Source organism: Monopterus albus, unplaced genomic scaffold (assembly GCF_001952655.1).
Source record: "Monopterus albus unplaced genomic scaffold, M_albus_1.0 scaffold328.1, whole genome shotgun sequence".
Classification (NCBI taxonomy): Eukaryota; Metazoa; Chordata; class Actinopteri; order Synbranchiformes; family Synbranchidae; genus Monopterus; species Monopterus albus.
Genome location: NW_018128208.1, coordinates 547,736 through 570,295, shown reverse-complemented (window position 1 = coordinate 570,295; position 22,560 = coordinate 547,736). Strand labels below are relative to the sequence as shown.

At 41.9% G+C, this 22,560-nt stretch overlaps 2 protein-coding genes across 3 annotated transcripts in view; both read left to right on the top strand.

The window, feature by feature from the left end:
• The first annotated feature begins 1,990 nt into the window (after positions 1-1,990).
• snrpa (small nuclear ribonucleoprotein polypeptide A) lies at positions 1,991-4,651 on the top strand. 2 transcript variants are annotated; one of them, XM_020624526.1, is made up of 7 exons: positions 1,991-2,129; positions 2,375-2,455; positions 2,568-2,740; positions 3,263-3,439; positions 3,994-4,158; positions 4,272-4,360; positions 4,454-4,651. In XM_020624526.1, the coding sequence occupies exons 2-7, from the start codon at positions 2,383-2,385 to the stop codon at positions 4,611-4,613; spliced, it is 837 nt and encodes a 278-aa protein (XP_020480182.1). In that variant the 5' UTR covers positions 1,991-2,129; positions 2,375-2,382; the 3' UTR covers positions 4,614-4,651. The 2 variants fall into 2 exon arrangements, with proteins under 2 accessions (XP_020480182.1, XP_020480181.1); XM_020624525.1 differs by having other exon boundaries at positions 2,372-2,455.
• A 3,446-nt stretch (positions 4,652-8,097) lies between these two features.
• LOC109974353 (protein jagged-2-like) overlaps positions 8,098-22,560 on the top strand; it is a 35,046-nt gene continuing 20,583 nt past the window's right edge. Inside the window, exons 1-2 of the mRNA XM_020624521.1 lie at positions 8,098-8,937; positions 13,407-13,739. Of these exons, the coding sequence (XP_020480177.1) occupies positions 8,782-8,937; positions 13,407-13,739 (489 nt within the window). The 5' untranslated portion in view covers positions 8,098-8,781. The remainder of the gene's footprint in view (positions 8,938-13,406; positions 13,740-22,560) is intronic.

Here is a 22,560-nt window from a genome sequence, read left to right as displayed (position 1 = left end):
TGCCAAATTATGAATCGTATGCCCTGGCAGAGCGCCCTCTAGTGGACCTAAGATGTTGCTTTATTGTGCTTTATTGCTTTTGCTGTGTTTATTGTGTGGAAAATGGTTTATATGACGTTGTAGCCGAGGTTTCGCTGAACATTTTGATGTATACTATGTTGGGGGTCGGCTATCACAACTCGCGTAGCATTCCTGTATTTTCCGTTCAGCCCGAGGGTCCCCTTCAAAGGGGACCTCAGGGTTGATATTAAGGATAATAGCCACCTTTACTGGCCAAGTATGTTACACACAAGGAATTTGTTTCCGGTACAGAACCGATGGCAGCCATCTGCGGCACGATCGCCTCCCCCTAATTGCAGTGGGTTTTTTATTTAGAACTAACTAACTAATTAGAACTAACCCAGTTGGTTCTAAATATCTAATCTCTGCATCTGAAATTGCTTGTCCCCTATCTCCAACAGACCTTTAATACTCAATTTCCTTTCAGTTTCTAATACCATTCCCTTCAATATATCCTCTTCCGCATAAAAAGGGTAACTTTAGTTAGGCCTAAATAAAATTCCATTAAAATGATCATTTTCATGAGCAGTGCTTAGTAGCTGGGTTTATGAATTGTGAGCAAAGTTTTTCACCACACAGATATATAATCTTGAATAACAGATTTTACATAAAAGCAGATCTATATATTTTTAACATTGGTTTAATAATAAATAGCTTGTAAGTCAGCTTTTCAATGACCAAACATTGCTCTTTACTTATCAGGAATTTTTGTGTCCCAATTACTCCAGAGGATTTTGCTGCTGTGTTTGGTGTTATTCCCTCTAGTATAATAATGCTGTTCAAAGGTTGTCCCCACCCAAATGTTACGCTGATCAGGCATAACATTATGACCACCTGTACAACTGTATGCACTTCAATGCAACACTTCTGCCTTAAGTTTCCTAACTGTGCATATGACAAATAAACACTTTGAACTTTGAACTTTGACCCCATGCAAGGCAACAGCAAGGGGCAAGTAAACAATATACCAGTATAAGGCTGTATAGTATATAACAGTATAAACAAAGCAATAAACAATGCAAACAGACAAGGAATGTTCATTAGGAAGCGAGATAAGAATAGAATAAAAATGGAGTACTTAAAAATAGAGGCCTGTACGAATCTGTATAATCTGTATAATGTATATTTACTGGTATTGCACTGAGGGGTATTGTCCAGTCATACTGCCCTGGGTTAAGTCTTAATCAGAGTGACGGCTCAGGGGAAGAAACTGTCCTTGTGTCTGGTTGTCTTGGCGTACAGTGACCTGTAAAGTCCACTGTCATCTCCACTGTTTTGAGCGTGTTCAGCTCTAGATTGTTGCGACTGCACCATAGGACCAGCTGCTCAACCTCCAACTATATGTTCATTATTGAGGTCATAGTTAAAGGTAGTGTTAAACTGGACTACATTATATTCAGAGGTGTTCCTAATATTCTCACCCTCTCATGTACTGTATGTCAATGGGCAGAACAAAAATATTCAGACACCTCTGAATATAATGTAGTTCAGTCTAGCTGGCAAAAATCAGACTCAGATAAATCTATTGCTTGTAACTGTAAAGAGACAGTAGAACATGTAATGATTAGTTGTAGGAGATAGGCCTACAATCACAAAAAAGAAAGTCTGAAGAGTAGGGTAGTCGGTTTGTAAAAGGATTGGAATATTAAGGTCCTGCTGGAAATAGGTGACAAACAGCCATTAGTGCAGAGGAAAATATGATGTGAAAATGACTTAGAGATTGGTTTGGAAGAAAATTATACAAGAGTGGCGGGGATGTTGGGATAATTTGTCAAAGGGAAGACCTCTAATTCATTACAAAAGAATATGGAGTAACAGGGTGTTTACGTTGGTCTACAAACAGAAGGTGGCGGTAATGCAACGCTAAGGACGTCAACCGCCGTGAAACCTAGAGAGGAAGAAGAAGAAGAAGAAGAAGAAGAAGAAGAAGAAGAAGAATCATCTAACCGGCATGCATTGTGTTTCTATCGCGGGTGGCTGATTGCACGTTGAATTGGGTCGACAACGAGCTGGATAATTGAAGTTATCTTTGAATTTCAGGGCTATTGGCAAACCCTTTGTTGATTTAGGTAACTAATTTAGAAGCTTGTCTGTGACAATGATGGGGAGCGGGAGTAAGAGATAGATGACTGTAGTAGGGTAAAGTTAAGTAATGTTAGCTATTGCTAGTAGTTAGCTTTTAGGCTAACGTTCACCCCCTCTTTATTCACGTTGGGTGATTGTTTGCTAAACGTGGCTAGCTGGTTAGCTGATAGGCGGTTAATCAGGAATTAAGTTTGTAGTTGGCTTTAGGTTATATTTTTCTCCTTAGCAGGTTAGAATATGGCCACGGCGGAGGTACGACTTAACCATACCATCTACATCAACAACTTGAATGAGAAAATAAAGAAAGATGGTGAGTTTACGCTCCTCGCCGTTCAGCCTTCCGTGAGTGGCTTAGTTAAATGCTAGATGATGCTATTTAAACGCTCTCCTATCAGCTAATGCTTTTTTTCGTTTTTCTGTAGAGTTGAAAAAGTCGCTGTACGCCATCTTCTCACAGTTCGGGCAGATTTTGGACATCCTGGTCGCGCGAAACCTAAAGATGAAGGGGCAGGCCTTTGTTATCTTCAAAGAGGTCAACAGCGCGTCCAACGCTCTGAGGTCCATGCAGGGATTCCCTTTCTACGACAAACCCATGGTACGATCATCACACAGTGGATACGAAAGCCCGGGGCGTATCTATAAAACATGCCCAAAATATTTCGTGCACTTTATAAAAGGTTAACACAACGTAACTTATGCAACATATAGTCTACAGGTCTGATTACAATTTCCTTAAGGAAAGGCCATAGAGGGTCTTAATGTCTTTTCTTACTGAGCTCAAGCATTTTTTCTAGCTTGCAGTATCATTAATTGTAAAATGTTTTAGTATCTGATTTTAACAAAAACTGTCTGATAATTCCGCAGTGCTATTGTTCCAGACCTCTGACTGTAAATTGATTATTTTTCTCATTAAGAAACCAGTTCATTCATTAAATTCATGTATAATTTCTTTCACTCTGAGATTCATTTATCTTTGACACTGTCAGTCAATTAGCTGGCATTAAATTCTGCTCTATGTTGTCTTAAATATGCCTTTGAAAGGCATATATTTAACTTGGTAAACCCTCCAGAGACCCTCTGAAGTACATGTGCTCCTAACGCCTGTGTCCTCCAACAGCGTATCCAGTATGCCAAGCAGGACTCAGACATCATCGCTAAAATGAAGGGGACTTATGTGGAGCGTGACCGTAAAAAAGAGAAGAAGAAGCCCAAAGGACCCGAGGCAGCGGGGGCTAAGAAGGGGGTACCTGGAGCTGCTGCACCAATGGTTGCTGGGGTACTTGCTGGCATGCCTGTAAGGAGAATTATTGTTAGCAAGAGAATTTGGTTACGTAAACTTTGAGAGTTTTTATAGCTAAAATGTAGCTAAGTATCAAGCACAATCTATTTAATGTTCACTAATGTCCTTAAGTATAAATATGAACTAAGTAGCAGACTATTGAAGGTGGATCCTGCTTGTTCAGAAAACCATGACTGCATTTTCATACTATAGCTCTTGGAGAAGTCTTATTTCATTTGTTTCATTTTCTGGCTGACATATGTGTTTCTAAACAAAGTTGCATTCTGCTTGGGAAAAAAAATCGTGTAACTAAAGAGAGGCTCACATCATAAGAGAGATAAGAATGAATAATAAGTAAAACAAGTGTCTTACTCGCCTCTGTTGGTTTCTTTATTGCCCTGCTGAGCAGATAAGGCAAAGTAAAGTTTAGAAATGAAACTGACATCAATGCAGCAGACTAAAAGGCAGCATACTCCCCACACCTGGTAGTCTCAGAAGATGCAAAAAAAAAAAAAAAAAAGGAACTGCGTGGTAGAAGAATCTCATGCTCATCACTGTTCCCTCTGCAGGGAATGCCTCCCATGAACCAGGCTCCACGCATGATGCACATGCCAGGCCAGCCTCCTTACATGCCCCCTCCTGGCATGATACCCCCTCCGGGAATGGCATCTGGTCAGTTGCCTCCTGGTGCCATACCTCCTGGTCATATGATTCCTGGACAAATGCCTCAGCAGGTAGTATGTGACTTGCCTTCTGACTGAATATGTTGTCATTTCTTAAAAAAACAAATGACATGATTTTGTCCTGATGGTTCTGCTCTAACCTCTGCTGATCTTTCTACTCGCAGGTTGCAGAAAATCCTCCCAATCACATCCTCTTCCTCACCAACCTGCCAGAGGAGACAAATGAGCTCATGCTGTCCATGCTCTTCAACCAGTCAGTGTCGACCTCTGTTCTGCATTTCATTACATGTATTTGTATCTGTCTGTCTGTGAAAGGCTGAACCCGACTGTGTTGTTGCGTATTCAGGTTCCCTGGGTTCAAGGAGGTGCGCCTGGTCCCTGGTCGCCACGACATCGCCTTCGTGGAGTTTGAGAATGAAGTTCAGTCCGGCGCTGCACGAGATGCGCTACAGGGCTTTAAGATCACACAAACGAACGCCATGAAGATCTCATTCGCTAAGAAATAACTCTTCGCTCTGGACTGGCCCTTTTTTAAAAAAAAAAACAAAAACAAAAAAAGCATTGCAATGATCCAAACTTAAACATTTTTACAATTTGACGTGCAGCATGGGTGGTGTCACTTATTCCTCTCCTCTCAGGATTATGCGTAAGTATACTTTATTTGCATGACGTTGCTGTGTTTTATTGTGCCATTCTGACTGAACCTTTGAAATAATTGTCAGGTAAATTTGTGGATGTTAAGACTTCTGTGTCCTACCGATATGAATTTCTGCAATGTATCACAGCTAGTTTTCTAGTTTAGGCTTTGTACACACATCTATGAGCAACTTGATGTTTCATATCCCCCTTTTTTTTGTTTTAAACATTAAAACTTTTTCTTCCAACAGCGCCTTATCTCACTTCTTCTTCATACTAACTTGTTCATTTTTATTTTGCAGTCGAAGACTTAGGCCATTAGATGATGCGATAAACCTACTTTCTATACCACTATGTCAGTTTTATGAATATTCACCAAGAGCCTGTTTATTTAAGGGTGTTAAATCTGCTTCCATCTACTGTGGATGACTGCTGACCTGTGGGCTGGTACTCCAACCAAAATCTGCATCAGGAAGTCTCATCTTTAACCACAGTGTAGGTTATTTTTGGAAGTTATTTTTGCTTAGGACATAAAACGGGCAACTCAGCCCTCCGTATGACAAAACTGATTATCAGAATTGTCTTTATCAGTCAGCAGCAGAACTCGAAAAAGAAATATAGGCGGGAGAGAAAGGCAACAAGCAATTGGCCCAACTCGGTCTCAGGAGGTTGATGTTACATGGAACGCAGTTGAGACTGCTGGTCACCCTCGTTCTCTACAAAATTGATAGTGTGTAGAAAATTGAATTCTCTGGCCTCAAAAGAAATAAGATTTTCCATTAGTCTTGTTATCTATTGCAACATTGACTAGATTGTTCAAAGCATCATGGGCCTCCATACAATTCATCTTTTCCCTCCTGGTTGCAGAGTAAACAGGATTGTGTTCTGCCCCGTGAGATAAACCAGACTTTTTTTTTATTAATTACATTTTTTGGCTGATCTTGAACTACAATGCTTTGCAGTTTATTTTATATATACTAGCATTTTATACAGCTGTGTTTGAGAACAACAAAAACATTTTTCTTTTACGTACCACTGTGCTGGAACTGCTCCACTGACACTGGATTAGATATCAAATCATGGGAATGTACCTGTTTGGTTACAGCTGATATAAGAAGAAACGCAGTATTTTGCAATTGTTGGATGAAATCAGCCACCTCCTCTCTCTGGTCTTGGGTTTTGTGGGTTAATGTAAAGTCTTCATTTGAAGCAGATGAATCAGGGTGAAAGGGAAAAAAAAATATTTTTTACACTAATAATGCTAAGAATGGAAAGATTGCTCAACTAAATGTTTTGTAATAAAATCAAATTAGAAGTGCTCATCAGGAACAGGAGCAGTACTTCTCTGAGATGTAGTGGAGTAGCATTCATTTTAAACGCCATCTCAAAAATTAAGAGCCTGCTGTTTATAAGGATATGTGAGTAGTTGGTGTTTAAACAAATGTCTAATGAACACCACTGGGTACAATGTCCATGTTCACAGCCATCTCACAGTTTGCCAGTTACTAAATGCCACCTGTATGTTTTGCAGTGTATCCTCAAAGGCCACAGTCAGCTTTCACATTCTACAGGGTTGCTGAATAATGACACGCCATTAAGGACCTCCTCCTCTTAAAGGCTGAATTCATAAGCATAGGGTGGAGTGATGTGTGAATTAGGCCTGAAAAGCCGAATTAAGACACACTATCAACCATACCCAGCGCGCACAGGATCTCCCTGTTGTGGACTTAAACTGTGCGCTGAGTCGTTGTCTTCAGCTCACAGTGTACACAGAAATGCACATTCCTCTGCAGATTCCCAAGCCTTTCCACACTCCCTTATTTTGCCTTGAGAAAGTGCTGACCTTGGCGACCAAGGCGCCCTGTGTGAGTGAACGAATGCGTGTTAGTGTTCCGTGCTCTTGGCCTCATGCCTGGTGCCTTTCTGTTCAAGAAGACAATGATCTTTCAGTTGCAGGGCAACTTGACTGGTGAGTTCTACATGGATGTTGTCAGTGTTGCTTCAGGGTGAGATCAAAAATCATCTCAAAAACTAAATCATCTAAATGTGTGGCCTCTCACCCACTGTCAGCTGGGATAGGCTCTAGGCCCCCCCATGACTCCAGTCAGGACTAAGCGATATAGATGATGGATGGAAGTCCTGTATTTTGGGACCATTAGAGGACATGTGGGACCATTAGATGGTGCCAAATCCACGGTGTGCAAGCCTTTCACTTCTGTAGCTACACATTTAATGGTGACTCTTCCTCTGGTGAAGCACACACATCAGCCTTTTGGGCAGACCCCCTGATATCTCGTTAATATCTCTGCGTTTCCGAATGGTTGCTTAGAATTCAGCTCGTGTTTGGAGGTCATTGGTCCTCTATGCAAATCAGCCCTCTACCCCTCAAGAGCTCTCTGTTGAGGTCCGGGGTCACTGCAGAGCACCAGGCCGCACGTCAGTGGTTGTCAGGAAGGCTCTTGAGCAACAAACCCGGGATAGACCTTAAGATGGAGGAGGAGGAGGAGGAGGGAGGGAGACCGAATCTCATTAGTTCTTCTCTAATAAAGAAGGTACTGTTAGTTACTGTACATTGTGGTGAGATCTTGGGTCTAACAAGACGAGCAATGGATGTCAGATGTGGAAAATATGCCATCTGACTGGTGCCAATATTAAAAAAAACCTACAATACTCTTTTTTAAAATTATTATTATTATTTATGCTCTCGCCCAGTTAGTATCTGCAGCCGGCAGCGACATGTGCGCACAGTAGGCATTGGGCTACAGGCCGACAGCTGTAGAATCAAGCAGCCTAATCATAAATGTGCGTGTGGTGGTCACGGCAAATTAGTCTTCAAGTTTGATGTGAACAACTTAATTTAATCGCCCACAGGCAAAGGGCCACCTGTGCTGTGCGTCCTGGCCGTGCGCGGCACAACCGGTCAACTTTAGGAGAAAACACCTCATAAACCTGCTGCAGGCAATCGTGTGTTTGTGTCTTGGGTTTTATGTGAACAACTTCATTGCATCATTCACAGCGGAGGGGCTATGTTAACCTTTATCGTCAAAGCCTATAGAAACATTCCCATTCAAAGGCCACTCGAGCCCGCGCAAAGCTGCAACAATTAATTGGCCGAGCTTTGAAGTGAGCTGGAGAAGGCAGAAGCTTGAAACTAGAGGAGAGTAACTAGTCAGGTGTAATAAAAGGTAGAGAGGAAACACGAAACCCGGAAAGGACAAGTGAGAAACGAAGCCCATTGAGGAAAAACCCATGCGTAAATGCGGATTACATAGAAAAAAGTTCATCTTGGTCTGCCGCTTGCTCAAAGGGTGAGCGAGAGAAAGGGATGAGAGTATAAGTGTACTCTGGGAACCATCCGGACAGCAGCTGAAGGACGGATATTCCCTGCCTCAGGACACACCCTCACATGCTCTCTCCCTCTCCCTTGTTTCCCACACTGACTCTGTCGCCGCCGGGCTTCGTATCGGGTTGACAAATGACCAGCCGGCTGTTTGTGAAATCATTGCGCCAGAGAGGCACAACTTTGATCGCCACCTCCACACTCTCATAATAGGATGATTATAGATGTTATTTGGGTTTTTTAATTTGCTGTGCATGGACCCGGCTCAAAGAGAGAAGAAGAAGAAGAGAAAGTGTGTCAGCTAATTGGGATGAGAGATCGAGTCAAGTGAACCGGCAGACTGGACATTTAAAGCCTCTTAACGCAGGTGGAGGGAAGAATACAGTACAAGGGGAGCGTGTTTATGTTCTGTGTCTGTGTGCATGTGTCATCCCCAGAGGAAATCCACCCTGGACACAGCAGCAAGACGGTTATCAAGTGTATATGGCAGGTGGGGGATCAGTCCAAGCGGAGGTAGTTTCTCTGAAGTGAACGCGATGAAGTGCCTCTGCGGGAGTTCCAGGGTTTAAGACCGAAGAGAAGGAAAGCTGGGCACACGGACGTACACACACGGAGGAGGAGGAGGAGGAGGAGGAGGAGGGAGACAGCAACACCACCGGCAAAGCGCACAACACGGCTTCCAGTCCCCTGACGCAGGGATGGAGAGCTCAAGAGCGCACAGGATAACTCGGCTCGTTCACAGAAACGGGAGAAAGATCATCGTTAAGCCAGACATGAAGGCTGGGCGACAGCGGGGACAGCTCCACCTGCCTCGGACTGTGATTGTTCTCATCGCGCTTACGGTACAGCCACAGGTAAGCCACCGATTAAGTGCTATTTCCGGCGACATGCTCTTAAACCCCTGTAGCTGATGTTTTAAGCTCTGGTTGAACTTATATTTCTTATCATAGCTGTGTGAAAACTGCGAATAATGGAGTCCACACACACATAGTCAATTTCCCTTTTGTGCTGCCCTCATTTTGCTCCCATATGGCGCTGTGCCCACCTGTTGTTTCAGCCCGCTGCTCTCTGTGATACCACACAACAGAGAACTACAGTAATCGAACTTTAGAAGCATGGGATGCAAGCATCAGAGCTAAATATGAGTCGGAATGGAAATATAATAACATATATATCATTTATCTGATAGTGTTATGAGAAAGTCTGTGTGCCCAACAAAGAGTCCAATTAGGTGGATGCTCCTCACTGAAATAATGGAGGATAAACAACATCTCGCTTACTCACCTGCTTATTCCCTTGTTAATAAAAGAACTGTTGCATCTCCATCTTAAGCATGTCTACCTGCCAGCTCAATGTCTAATTTTCCAAACACAAACTCTTTGCCAGGTTCTTACTATTTCTTATCCCCAGTGTAGTTACATCTCATGGTTACAGTCAGACTTTGTTTTTTGTGTTGCAGTGCTTTATAGATAACAGTAGAGTCCAAAAGTTACTGCAATAGGTTTTATAGGCCTAAATCATTCTGACAAGCCGCTGATAGCATTATGGGCAGTATGTCACAGACTTCAAATGTAGACATGAAGGTGGAAAAATCACAAAATATGTTCCTTTTTGCCCTGTCAGGCAGCTGGTGCATTGATCAGGATGCCTGTGATGTGAGAGAGCACTCAGCAGTAGCCAGAACAGGCCCAGAGGTGCTCTAAAGAGTGCATGTGAACACATGCGATACTATGTGCATGTTTTTTCTGCACACAAACTCCAGGGCGTGTGAATAGCCCTTCACAGCTCTCACAGCCTTCACAGCTGAGGAACAACACTCTCCACTCCCTCCATTCTCTGACTGCACTGCAGTGTGAAACATACTGTGCTGCTGTGCAGAAGACAGGAGAACGTCCTCATCAGGAGATGCTTAGAACAGAGCGATTCCTAAGCTCCGTCACAGCCCAGCAGTTGCTGCATGTCACTGCAGTCACTACAGTCACTACACAATCACTGCACTTCTTTAGGGTTCTTGTTCCCAAAGCTTACACTGCAGTGCAGCACACACTGTTTCAGTGTCAGATGTGTCTGAAGCTTGTCTTGCACAAATAGTTTCACATTCTTTGTCATAGTCTTGTTCAGAGCAGCATCCCATTCAGAGCGAACAAGTTTCATTTGTAGACTGAAGAACATACGGTTTCTGAAATAAACAAATTAGAAGTAAATTTACCAATAATCATTCAACTTTGAAATTACAGCATAAATGTTAATAAGCAGCTTATAAATCGGTTTTGGCCCAGATGTCCTGCAGCCCTTTTCCAGAAGGTGACTAGTCGAACATTGTCATACTAATAAATTAAAGTGCTCACAAAACAATGAAAGGGAGTCTGTCCTTTTAATTAATGTCTTATGACTGTTCTTTAAAGTATTAGTAAATTGTACAGAAAGGGAGTCTGTCCTTTTAATTAATGGCTTATGACTGTTCTCTAAAGTATTAGTAAATTGTATGTTTACCAGTTATATAGACATTAATTACCACATAGAAAAACTTTTTTTTAGAAAGTTGGCACCAAAGACTATTTTAATTCACCTCATGTTATTATTCTACGTGTTTGCTTTAGACTATTGACAGTGTGTTGGTGACGTCAACAGATACCGAGTGAGTGATCTTTATTGTTGGGGTTTTTTTTTGGTTTTGAACTTTCCCTTTAATCCTGTCCGCCTGTGCAAACTCAACTAGTCTCACTTTCCTCGCCAGAGATCAGGGGCTCACCCATTAATGTCAATGTGTCCCATGCGGAGACGGGCATCTCTCGCTCGCTCGCTCTCTCTCTGGTCTGGCTGAAGTATCGAAATGCTGGTATGCAGAGAATGGCTTGGGCAGTGAGAGGAGGAGAGGAAGAAAGGAGGATGTAGAGTGATGAGTGTCACTGTATCTCCACAAAGCTTTTGATGTAGATGAACCCCCCCCACACACACACACGCACACACACACACACATACACCCCCCCTCTCTGCTCTGGGGAGAGAGTTGCAGCCAAACAGAGTGGCTCTAGTGAACTCATGAGATCTTATAGGTCTTGGTAATTTCTGAATGTGATTGAGAGCACAACACCACAGGGGATACGTGATTCTGATTCTTGCACGTAATGAGCTATCATTAGTTTATCATTAGTGCAATCAAGGCTTTGAGTTATTCCAGTATATTCATCAGCAGAGGTGTCATGGTGAACTCAGATAACAGAGGCTTCATTTTTTTGTGTTAGCAGTTGTTGGAAGAAGCCAACAACCATTGTTTTCATTCACTGACACATTGACACAGACACACATGTGCACACACACACACACACACACACATACCTGACCCCGGCGCTCTGAGACTCTCATGGGGGCTTGTTAAATCTAGAGTGTGTGTGGAAGTGACTGTGTGTGTGTGTGTGTGTGTCCCCTCCACCCATCTCTACACAGGGAGGGAACAAAGAGGAAAGGAAGGGAGGCAGATGAAAAGGAGAACGGCAACAATGCTGAAAAAAGCTGATGGCCGCAGAAAGAGAAATGACAGGAGCGTTACAGCTTGTTCCCAGATAGAGGAAGAATGGAGGAGGAGGAGAAAGTGTGGGTTCCCAGTGTCGCTGTCCCCTGGGAAGAGCGAAATAAGAAGGGAGTGGTGTTTAAGAAAGAAAGGAAAACAAGGGCAGATGAGGCGGAGGGCTGGAAGCTGAGAGAGATCATTAGTTATCTGTCCACGATTTGTATGGAAACGTTACATTTTGGCAGAGTTCTGTCTTTCCCTTCTGCCTGCGGCCTGACCGCTGTTATTTTATGACACACCGATAAACAGATGACACAGAAGAGATGAGTGCTGCAGATTCCTAGAAGTAGCAAAACAACAAAGTACAGGAAATAATGATGGTCCACTCTTAAAGTTTCTTCTCTAACACTTTAAGAACACACACACTGGTGTTTATTTGATCTGTTTTCATCAGATACCTACCTGCCAGAGCTACAGGGGATGTTTAAATTGAGCCTGAGTGACTGACGGTGTGAGAGATTTCTGGTTCTTTTCTCCATTTAAAGGTCCCATGCACCTGTCCCTAAGAACTTTTCTGACCTTTTTTCTTTTAAAGCAGCCGTTTGTTGTTAAAAGCAGATTATGCACAAATGTTGCCAAACCATAGCGTAAAGGTTTGGGCTCAAAACGGGGGTTTAGTTTCCTTGTGGTTGAAGGAGATTCACTGTCCATCAAACTTTTTCTCTTCTTGCTTGTCTTAATATTTGAGTTTTCATGAAAGATTTTTTCAAGATGATAACAAAAAAGATCAGATAAAACACATCATGGTTAAATTATATCGTAATGAGCGGTCATTATTTTTACTGTTAACAACAAGTGAGGGAGACATGGAAAGAAAAATCTGATCTTGATATGTGGTTTAAATATTAGCCTCCAAGACTTTGACATTTTAGAAAATATGTATATTAGCTTTCTTGTGGAGTGTCAGATGAGAAGAGTGATGCCTCTCTCATGTCTGTATGTTAAATATGAAGCTGGTAGCTTGATTTGACATAAAGACTGAAAACAGCTGTCCTGGCAAGCTCAGTAATTAACACATTGCATCTCAAGTGGTTAATCTGTACATTTAAAAAACCTGCTAACTGTGGTTTTACAGAGGGCTCATGGGTTCCATGACTTCTGCATGGCCACAATAGTCTCTGTGGGATCACTGTGAGGTAGAGTTTTGTCATCTGTCCAAGCTCACAAGTATCAGTTTAGTCCCCTGTGTGGACGTGTGCATGCGGCTCGACATCTGAGACCTTCCAGACTGTCTGCACTAGAAGCGTGCAGACTGTATGTCCTGCATTCTCCATTCTGAATGTGTTTCTGAAAAGCACTATGGTTCATTTTCTAATCTACAGGGATACGTGCAACTGTAGTACATTCTGAATGTGTTTCTGAAAAGCACTGTGGTTCATTTTCTAATCTAAAGGGGTACGTGCAACTGTAGTGGATGATAATTTAAACACCTCTTCATTTTAACGCAGATAAAAGCTTACTACCCTTACCACCTGACCTAACTCTGAAACAGTCACAACCTTTGCTTCCTCCGCCACTGAGGCAGCCATTTTTGCAGTGCACAGGTCTCAATGCCTGTTCTTTAAAGTGTCCAATGTGTGTGGCGCCCTGAATTTTCACACAGCCTGAAGTTACCTTTAAATGTAATTCATCTGTTGATTTCTGAGGACTTGTTTGCTGTAATTGCTTGTGCACTGTGCCTGCTTGTTAGCAGATATTATGCTAATGCGACTCTCTCCTCTCCGCCTTTCCCACTTCTCTCTCTGGACTCAGGCAGTGCATGCAGTGGGAATGTTTGAACTTCAGATCCGTCACTTCCAGAACCCACATGGACTCCTGCAGACAGGACACTGCTGTGACCTCCAGGCGAGTGGGGGTCAGCGCTGCTCCTCCAGGGACCAATGTGACACTTTCTTCCAAGCCTGCCTCAAGGAGTACCAGGCCCGGGTTGTCCCGACTGGAGCCTGCACCTTTGGGTCGGGCAGCACAGGGATCCTGGGTGGAAACTCCCAGTTGCTCCGCCACCGAGGACACAATGGAGGATTAGAACGAGGAGAGGATGGGACTAATGGACACATTGTCATTCCCTTCATATACGCCTGGCCAGTAAGTACAGGGGCAGTGTTATCAGTATGGTTTCCAAGGCAACAGGCTAAGCTTCAAGTACAACCATATACTCAAACTGAGGCTAGAGCAGAATAACAATGACACACAGAGTTCAGATGTTTTATTTCCTTTTCTGCCTGTAATGGAGAGCGGGATGACATGAAAAATAATTTACAATAACCAGAACATCTTTTTTTCTATTTAATAGTATGTGATTATGGAAAAGACAATCCCCTTGTTAAGTGACAAAACTGAAAACGACCCCCACCAGTGGACTGTTTAACCTCCTACCTTCTAGAAAATGGTTCCAGGACATCTGGACTAAAATCCATTTAAAAACGGTTTACTAACATCTTTAACTACAGACTCAGAGAGTCATTTATTAATGATAGGCGTCGACTAAGTTTTACTGATTATTGCAAATTGAGAAACCAGTTATGCTTTATTAATGATTTATTACTGTTTATAACTGAAGGCTTGCTGGCTTTGTTCTGGCTAATGAGTGTAAGTGCTAGCACAGTGGCACGCTTCACACCATCACGTGTCTAAACACACTTCACATTAAGCTGTGTCAGAAAAATAATTTACTCTTTGGTCGTGTCCACACTGGGATCATTACTCATGCCAAAACAGGCTACACAAGTAGACTTTTTCATTTTAAGACAAGTGCTAAAGGCCGAGAAGCACTGGTCTAAGGCAGGCCTGCTGAATAACGTGCCAAGATCTGCTTGCCGTACCACCTCAGCTAAACGTTTTCATGGATTCACAATATTAAAATAAATTCCATCATACTTACCAAGAATCTCATTTGTAGTTTGCTGTCGATTTATATTGCATTACACTGTGATCTCCTCAGTCTTTTCCTTCCTTTGCGTGCTTTTCTTCTCGTCCTCCCTCCATTTCTTCATCTATCCTAAGCTTTGTTCTTTTATTAATTTGTTTCTGTTGCTTTCTCGTGGGCATATTGAGCAGCTGATATTGTACAATCAAGCATCACACTGCCGGCTACTCCGTCTTGTGCCCTCACTATCGAGCAGACCAATGAATCTTCCACAACACAACAGTATGCATGTGTGGCCAAGAAACAGAAATCGATTATTCCGTCTGCCTTTCTCTTTCCTCCTCCAGCGGTTTCTCTTCTGCTTATTTTATTACAGTGATGCAGGACGAAGCTAAAAAAATAAAACCACACAAACCTTAGTAAGCAGAGATGGAGGTTTTCAACTGTAAAGGCCTCTTCACCAAACAAAACCACCTGTGCACATTGTTGCATATATCACACATTAGTTAGAGCTGAAATGATGAGTCATTGAATCTATTTCAAATCAAATTCATCTATCAAAATGTAACATTCTAATAGATAAATTTGATCACTTCTTTCAAACTAAATTGAACCTCTTTCAGTTTTTGGACTTCTGAACACATAATTTGAAGACATCACCTTCTGACATTTAATAACACAAACAACTAATAAATACTTACAAGGATAAAGAAAGTAGAGTAAAGAAGGTTTCAGGCTGATAACAGTTTATAGTCTTGTTCACGTCATGTAGTTTGTTTGCTTTGTGCCCTGAGAACCTTACAGGAACAGGAAGCTTTAATAGAAGTGAGTGACACAAATCCTGTCATTTGGCACAGCTCTTTACTCCTCCAGTCACCCTGTTGTTAAAGAGCCATCAGTCCATCCCACCACCCATCTTTCCTGGTTTCTTCATTTCAGCAGTTAATGCTTGTTTATCAATCAGACTAGAACTGAAGGGAATCCCTTCAAAATGACTTGGCAAGTACATGAAACACTGAGCCACAGTTTTTGTAGGGATTTGTTCCTCAGATTTTCTCCTCCAGTGGAAGAAATCCTTCTGCCCTCTTGTTCTTTTTTTTTTTCTGCCTTTGATCGCCCCCGACATGGTTGACTTGTCTTTCATAATGAAAGCATTACAGAACTGGCAACAAAAGGCCCTGTGATTCTAATTCATAATCATAGTGTGTTGTAATGATTTTTGCAATATTGCACAAGACCCAGGTGAAGCTTCAGATTCACACACACACATGCTTGTGGTTGTCACTTACAGGGTTTGTACATAAACTTACATCCATTTCCAGGAGACTTATCCTAACCATAACCAACATTTGCTCCAACCTTAAACCCGTCATTTTTGTTTATGTCTCTTTTAGTTGTTTTGCATCTTTTCTTTTGGTTGTTTTAAGTCTCTTAACACCTCTTTTTGTGTCTAGTTTAACTTGTCTTGCTTCTCTCTCTCTTTATTAGATATTTTGCATCGCTTTGTGGTTGTTTTGCATCTCCTTTTAGAAGTTTTGCATCTTTTCTTAGTTGCCTTGTGTCTCTTTTTGGATGTTTTGTGGCTATGTTTACTCTTTTTTTTGTCTGTGGGAGTGTTTTGCATGTCTTTGTAGACATTTTGCATCGTCACTCATTTTGACATTGTGGGCCTTTTGTGTGGCTTTGTACTTATTTTATACTCATTTTGCATCTCTTTGTTTGACTGACTTCCTAACAAGAAATATTAACAGTCACTTCATACAAAAGCCTTGGTTCAGGGGCCCAAAGGGACCCATTCAGTAATCCGTCTGTGACTCCTAACGCATCGCCACTGAGCACTGTCAAGAATGTAACACAGAGTTGGCTTAGGTTTCCGCTTAGCGATTAGCATCAGCCCATTTACCTGTGAGACTCTTTGGCCCAGAGCCAATTAGCTTCTCTTATCTGTGTACTTTTTGCTCCTGTGTGTGTTTGTTGTATACGTACTGCATGTGTTTGTCACACTTTCCTTGTGCCTAGTGTTTTCTTTTCTTTGTCTGCTCCTGTACACTGTAGCTGTGTGTGATTGGCAGGTGTGAGTGTGAGAAAGTTTTCCGTCTGCTTGGATGAGTTTCAGGGCTGGGCCTCTGGGCGGGCCGGGCTGTTGGAGGGGAGGGGAGGGGGGGGCTGGGACACACAGTGGCAGCGTCAGTGCGTTTTCAGCTGAAAGACTCGCTTTATCTGGCCATCTCTGGGAGGTGAATGGTGGTGGGCTAGAGAAGGTGGGAGAGGAGGGAGAGTGATCCCCTAACCCAGGTGAGCGGGATGAATAGGTGAGGGTAGTCATAATGAGGAAAGGTGAGCTCTTTCTGTCCCCTGCCCTCCCTCACTGGTTCAGTCTTTCTTTCTCCCACTAATCTCTTCAGGGAAATGTGTGTGTGCGTTTGTGCTTATGAATGTGAGCATAATTGTAATTACTTGTGTCGTGTTTGTTTTGTGTTTAATGTTATCAACACTGCTTGGAGGTTTTTTATCCCTGTTAGGCTGCTGCAAGTCTGTGTTGTGATTGCTCCGGTTAAAGCACTGACCACACATTGCCATGCATCCTAGTTTTAACTATGTGGCTCCTGTGTTATTTCTGTTGATCAACTAATAATTACAATTTTACTTTGGAGGTGCTGAGAGATGTTTTTTTGAACAGACTTAATTTTGACCCCAGCACCAGAATGATAGACACCCAGTGATCTGGGAGGTTTTAGCTGTGGTGCCTCTGCAGAGACACAAAGTGTTTAAAGACTTTGTAGCTGTGAGGTGATTTCTTTAAGCCCTGTCTCAGTTGGTGGTTTCACAGTTGAATCTGTTTGGTAAACAGAGCGAGCTGCTGCGAGAGAGTTTGACTCAGTTGAATCTGTTGGGAACAAATGAGGATAAATGATAAAGTGCAGAGAAGGCAAGTTGGAGAGTACACAGTGCGAAACTAATGACCCTGTGGTGACAGTGCAGGGACAGAGCTTATTCCTGTGAACAGGGTTCCTCAGGAAGTATTCACACTCCTTCACATTTGGCACACTTCATTGTGATGTAGATTTAGTTTTAAATGAATAAAATCAGTCTACACTCAATAACCCTCAAATTTTGATTTTTAATACATTTGCACAAAAAAAAACATCTTTTCATTTTGACAGTTGCTACAGAAATACTGTTAACATCAAGCAAATGGAGTCCCCTCAGTTTATTGCTTTCAAGTAAAGTGTTAAAACTCATTCATGGTCAGGTTCAGCGCCAGAGGCCATAGCCAGCTGTTCCAGGTAAAGACTGTCATTCAGCAAAGAGTGGTGTCACAAATGTGTGTGTGTGTACGTTGACTTTTTAGCACACAGCTACTTTGATTTGCTTGTCTTGCCCCTTGTATGTAGATATCAGTCTTACATATTTGTATTATCATAATTGCTAATTCATGCAGCACATTCAGAGCATGAAGAGGAGAAATAGAGTCAGCAGATAAACTCATTATGGCCTCATCTTTGCCATCATAAGCATAGAGGAGTATGAGACCAAATATTGAGATTATTATTAAAATCATGATGTGCGTGCTACATATTAATGTGTATTTTGATATTTAAAGGCTGCTGTATTGATTAAGACACAGCATCACTGCACTGTGTATCGTTTGATTCCAGCTCTAGACAGATTTAGGAGAATATACTACTCAGATACTCACTAATACCAACATGCAAATATACTCTGTTATGATTAAAAGCACTGCATGAAAACCTTTACGAAGCAGTAACTCAGAAGAAATGTCAAAGTGTCCAGAATTTAAACTAAAAGTGCTTATTATGCAGAATGACCCAGAATAATCATGGCATTGTTTCTGAAAAGACTTGTTGCTGAGTTCTTCAGTTGTACTGATTTAGCAGCACACGCGTAGCAGAAGCAGATATCCCTAAACCTAAACCAAATATTGGCTCGACACCAGAAGGAACAAATGAGAACATCTTCTTTTTTTTTTTTTTTTGGTTAAGCTATCTAGGGATGCGTTCATGTAAGGCCTTCAACAACAACATGCAAAGTGCAGTCATCATGCAAATAAATTCTGATGTTTCTGTTGGACTGCCATTATACCATGACGAGTAGAAAAGCTGAAAAGAACTGAGTCAAAGTGAGCAGTGCTGCAATAAGGAGTCACATTCTTACCAGTATACTGTGCAAAAAAACGCTGCTTAGCAAGTAAAAGTTCTCCATTCAAAATCCTGTTTAAAAAAAATATTATCAGCAAAATGTATAAAAAACAAACAAACAAAACATATTAACAGTAAAAACACTTGTTGTCAAGGAAATGGGTCATGTGAATGACATTAATGCATATATGTCGTTATCTGTAAGGAACATTTTGCTTTTGTAGTTACTTCAGGTGGAGCTAGTTTTAACTAGTTTACATCCAGATTGGTAGTTTACATCCAGATTGGTAGTTTCCAGTGCATGATTCTCAACCTGAGGGTCAGGCCCCCTTCAAAAGGTCATAAGATATCATTAATGAGGTAGAAAAATGCAAACATTAAGCCAAAATATAATGATTACAGTGGCTGCCATCTAACTGTTTTACAAAGAAAGGTTGCATCGTAATGATGAGGAGTGGAGTGACAGCATTGGATCACCAATCAAAGCTGTCAAATCAGTGGAAATACACCTCTTTATATATCATCTACTAACTTATTAAAAGCAAACTTAACAAAAAATGACCATTTATACACACAGCATGATAACATCTACCAAAAACCACATAAGTGACCTCTGGGAAAAATGTATTTAGTTTGCACTTTGAGTTTTTATTTTGGCTCATAACCACCTGTACTGGCCCCATCAGGGGGCGATCACGTGGCTGTTGTTTCACTTCTGGGAGCTGCCATGTCATCTGTATTTTATACAGTCGATGCTACCGACTCATAAACATCTGAAATGTAACAACTACACAAAATTTTTATCAACTGTGAAGCCTCAGTGCAATAGTACAGTTAGCTTAGTCTCATTTAAGACATTTTATTTTAACAGTTAGTGTAGTGAGTGGAGGGAACATAAATGTTGTTTTCACATTGATTGTGTTGTTCACTTTGATTTCCTAATTAAATAATATGCATTATCAAAGGTGCTAGTATCCTGATTTTATTACCGTTGGACAGTCAGGCTATCGGTTTCCCCCCTAACTCCAGTGCTCTGCTAAGCTAACTGGCTGCTGGCTATAGTTTCATTTTTAACATACAGACATGAGGGTGATAAGACAGCATGGCAACAGTAAAATGTCAATTTTTATGTAAAATCCTGTACCTGAAAGTAACCTAACTATACAAAGTGCCATAGGGATGATGTTTTTTTGTAGGCCAACCTTGGAACTTAGCATAGCCTGGTTCCCTTGATAAAAAGCCAAAGGGATTTTTCCATAAGTTTTTGGATTATTGTGGAAAATGTGACAAACAATAGTTTATGACACGTACACGTTTTGTTCAGCAAAATAATCTTCACAAGAAAACACAACTTTCATGATTTTTGAAGCTCAAATACGATACCCCAGACAGTTTCTAAACTCTCATTTAGCCTCTTGTTAGCAACCACCTTTTTTAAGACAAGTAAAAGCATTAAAAACACAAGTGGGGTGTTTACTTACATATTTAATTTTATAGAACAAAACACGAAAATGTACAGGCCTTGTATTAACCACAGACCTTATGTCAGGCATATAACAAAAAAACACAGTCAAAAAATGAAGTAGAGGTAAATGTAGTGGCATACAACAATACTCAAGTAAAGTAAAAGTGCCTCAGAAGTGCACTAAGTACATTTACTTAAGTAAGTCTACTTAGTTTATTCTAACGCTGGAACTGAACAGAAGAGCCTCTTTATAATCATATAGGACACACCCACGCAGCCACACACACATTGTTGTAAGCTGTGCATTCCAGCGGTGTGGGAGCTGAGCTGAGGGAGGTCAGTGAAGGGAAACCAAAGGAGAGCAGCATAACTGGAGCTTTCTTTATTTCCTGAGTCTCTCTTTAACTCTTTCTCCCCTTGTCATTTGTGCTCTCCTCTCTTTTGTTCCCTAATTGACTCACCTACACAGCATTGCATACCTGTGTGTACGGTGATACTTTTGTGCACGTTTTCTGCACATACACACAGGTACACACATTTCCCCCTATAACCTTTTCAGTTCCCCCTATATACACACCCAGACACATAGACCATAAATTCATCACACACACACACAAAACACAAAGAAGGCTAATTCCATCAGGGTTCGAGGCTTGTGTTTTTTAGAGATAAGTTACTAACTCGAGGGTAAACGTCTCAAGGGAAGCATGTTTTAATGATTTCATTTGTGTGCAAATTGGATTGGAGCAGGAGTCTGTTTATTAAAGGAGAAAAGAGGCAAAGGAATCTTGATTTACACGATCACTGTGAAATTACAGTGCGTCCCTGCCTCTGAATGTGTCATTGTATGTCATTGAATGAAGCTCGCAGCTATACACTCCTTTAAAAGGATACACAGGTGTAATTACAGCAAATAGTTTCCCTTCAGTGCCTCCGATCTCTTTCTCTCCGTCTCCACCTCCAACATCTCTCACCCATCATGTCTCTCCCACACAGCCCCTCTCTTGTTCACATCATTCAGTGTAAACCTCCTGCTATCAGTGCCACTGCCCTCCAGTGATGTTCAACCACATGTCATCCATCACTGCACAGAGCAGATTGAGCTACAGTACAGCTGTCAGAGATCTTCCTCTCTGTGGTTTCTTGTGTTGCCAAAGCTCAATGGGAACAACCACAGACATTTTAAGACATCACAATTTGAAACATATTCTGACCTCAGTGCTCCCTGTGTCCAGCTCAGGTTTAATGTTTTTGTTCACTCCTGTCTACTGAGATGCACATCATCCTCACCAACAGTATGACTCACATCAGCATGTCTCATTATCACATTATAACCCCCTGCTCTCATTCTGTCATTCGGTGTATCTGATGTGTTTACTGACTTTATGCCACCTGTCATATAAGATCACTGGGAAGCCATTTAATCCTCTTTATGGTAACGTAGGATATTTTAATACCAAACTTCTATTTTAATACCGAACTTATGTTATCTATCTATATATCCATCTATCCATCCACAAAAATGTGACACTCTGCATAGTGAATACTTTTACTTTTACTTCAAGTAGTTTGATACCATTGCTTTTGTATTTTTTTTTCTTAAGTAAGAGCTGTATCTGGCCCACTTCCATTGAAGCATACACTCCACCTTTCTACAAATGATGTTCCTGACACACAGTCACTACAAACCGGCCACCAGCGCCCTGAGCACACAGGTTTAATCAGACAAATTAAATAAAAACTCATGTGTGGTAGGACCATGAGTTTGCAGAGTCACATTTTGGTGTTGATTAAAATGGCTGGTAATTGTACAACCGTGATTATTAAATGACTACTTACTAAATAGCTGGTGATAAATCTGGAAGTCAAGCCACATTCACAGGTAAAGGAACATAGTAATTTGTTGAAAGCACAAGTGCAAATGGACAACAGTGAATTTACCTTTGTTACCTCGCTGACTGATATAACCAGTGACTCTTGCACCTGCATATTTTTGGAAGAATCGTATTCCATCCATCCATCCATTTTCCTCTGCTTATCCGGGACTGGGTCGCGGGGGCAGCAGTCTAAGCAAAGATGCCCAGACTTCCCTCTCTCCAGACATTTCCTCCAGCTCCTCCGGGGGAATGCCAAGGCGTTCCCAGGCCAGCCGAGAGACATAGTCCCTCCAGCGTGTCCTGGTTCTTCCCCGGCGCCTCCTCCCGGTGGGACATGCCCGGAACACCTCCCTAGGAAGGCACCCAGGAGTCATCCAAAACAGATGCCCGAGGCACCTCAGCTGGCTCCTCTCAATGTGGAGGAGCAGCAGTTCTACTCTGAGCTCCTCCCGGGTGACCGAGCTCCTCACCCTATCTCTAAGGGTGCGCCCAGCCGCCCTGCAGAGAAAGCTCATTTCGGCCGCCTGTATTCGGGATC

Bases quoted from the DNA above. Each gene is read 5' to 3' on its own strand.
- snrpa (XM_020624526.1), top strand. From the start codon at position 2,383: ATGGCCACGGCGGAGGTACGACTTAACCATACCATCTACATCAACAAC. The intron at 4,159-4,271 runs GTAGTATGTGAC...TTCTACTCGCAG, and splicing joins CTGGACAAATGCCTCAGCAG to GTTGCAGAAAATCCTCCCAA. The intron at 4,361-4,453 runs GTCAGTGTCGAC...TTGCGTATTCAG, and splicing joins CTGTCCATGCTCTTCAACCA to GTTCCCTGGGTTCAAGGAGG.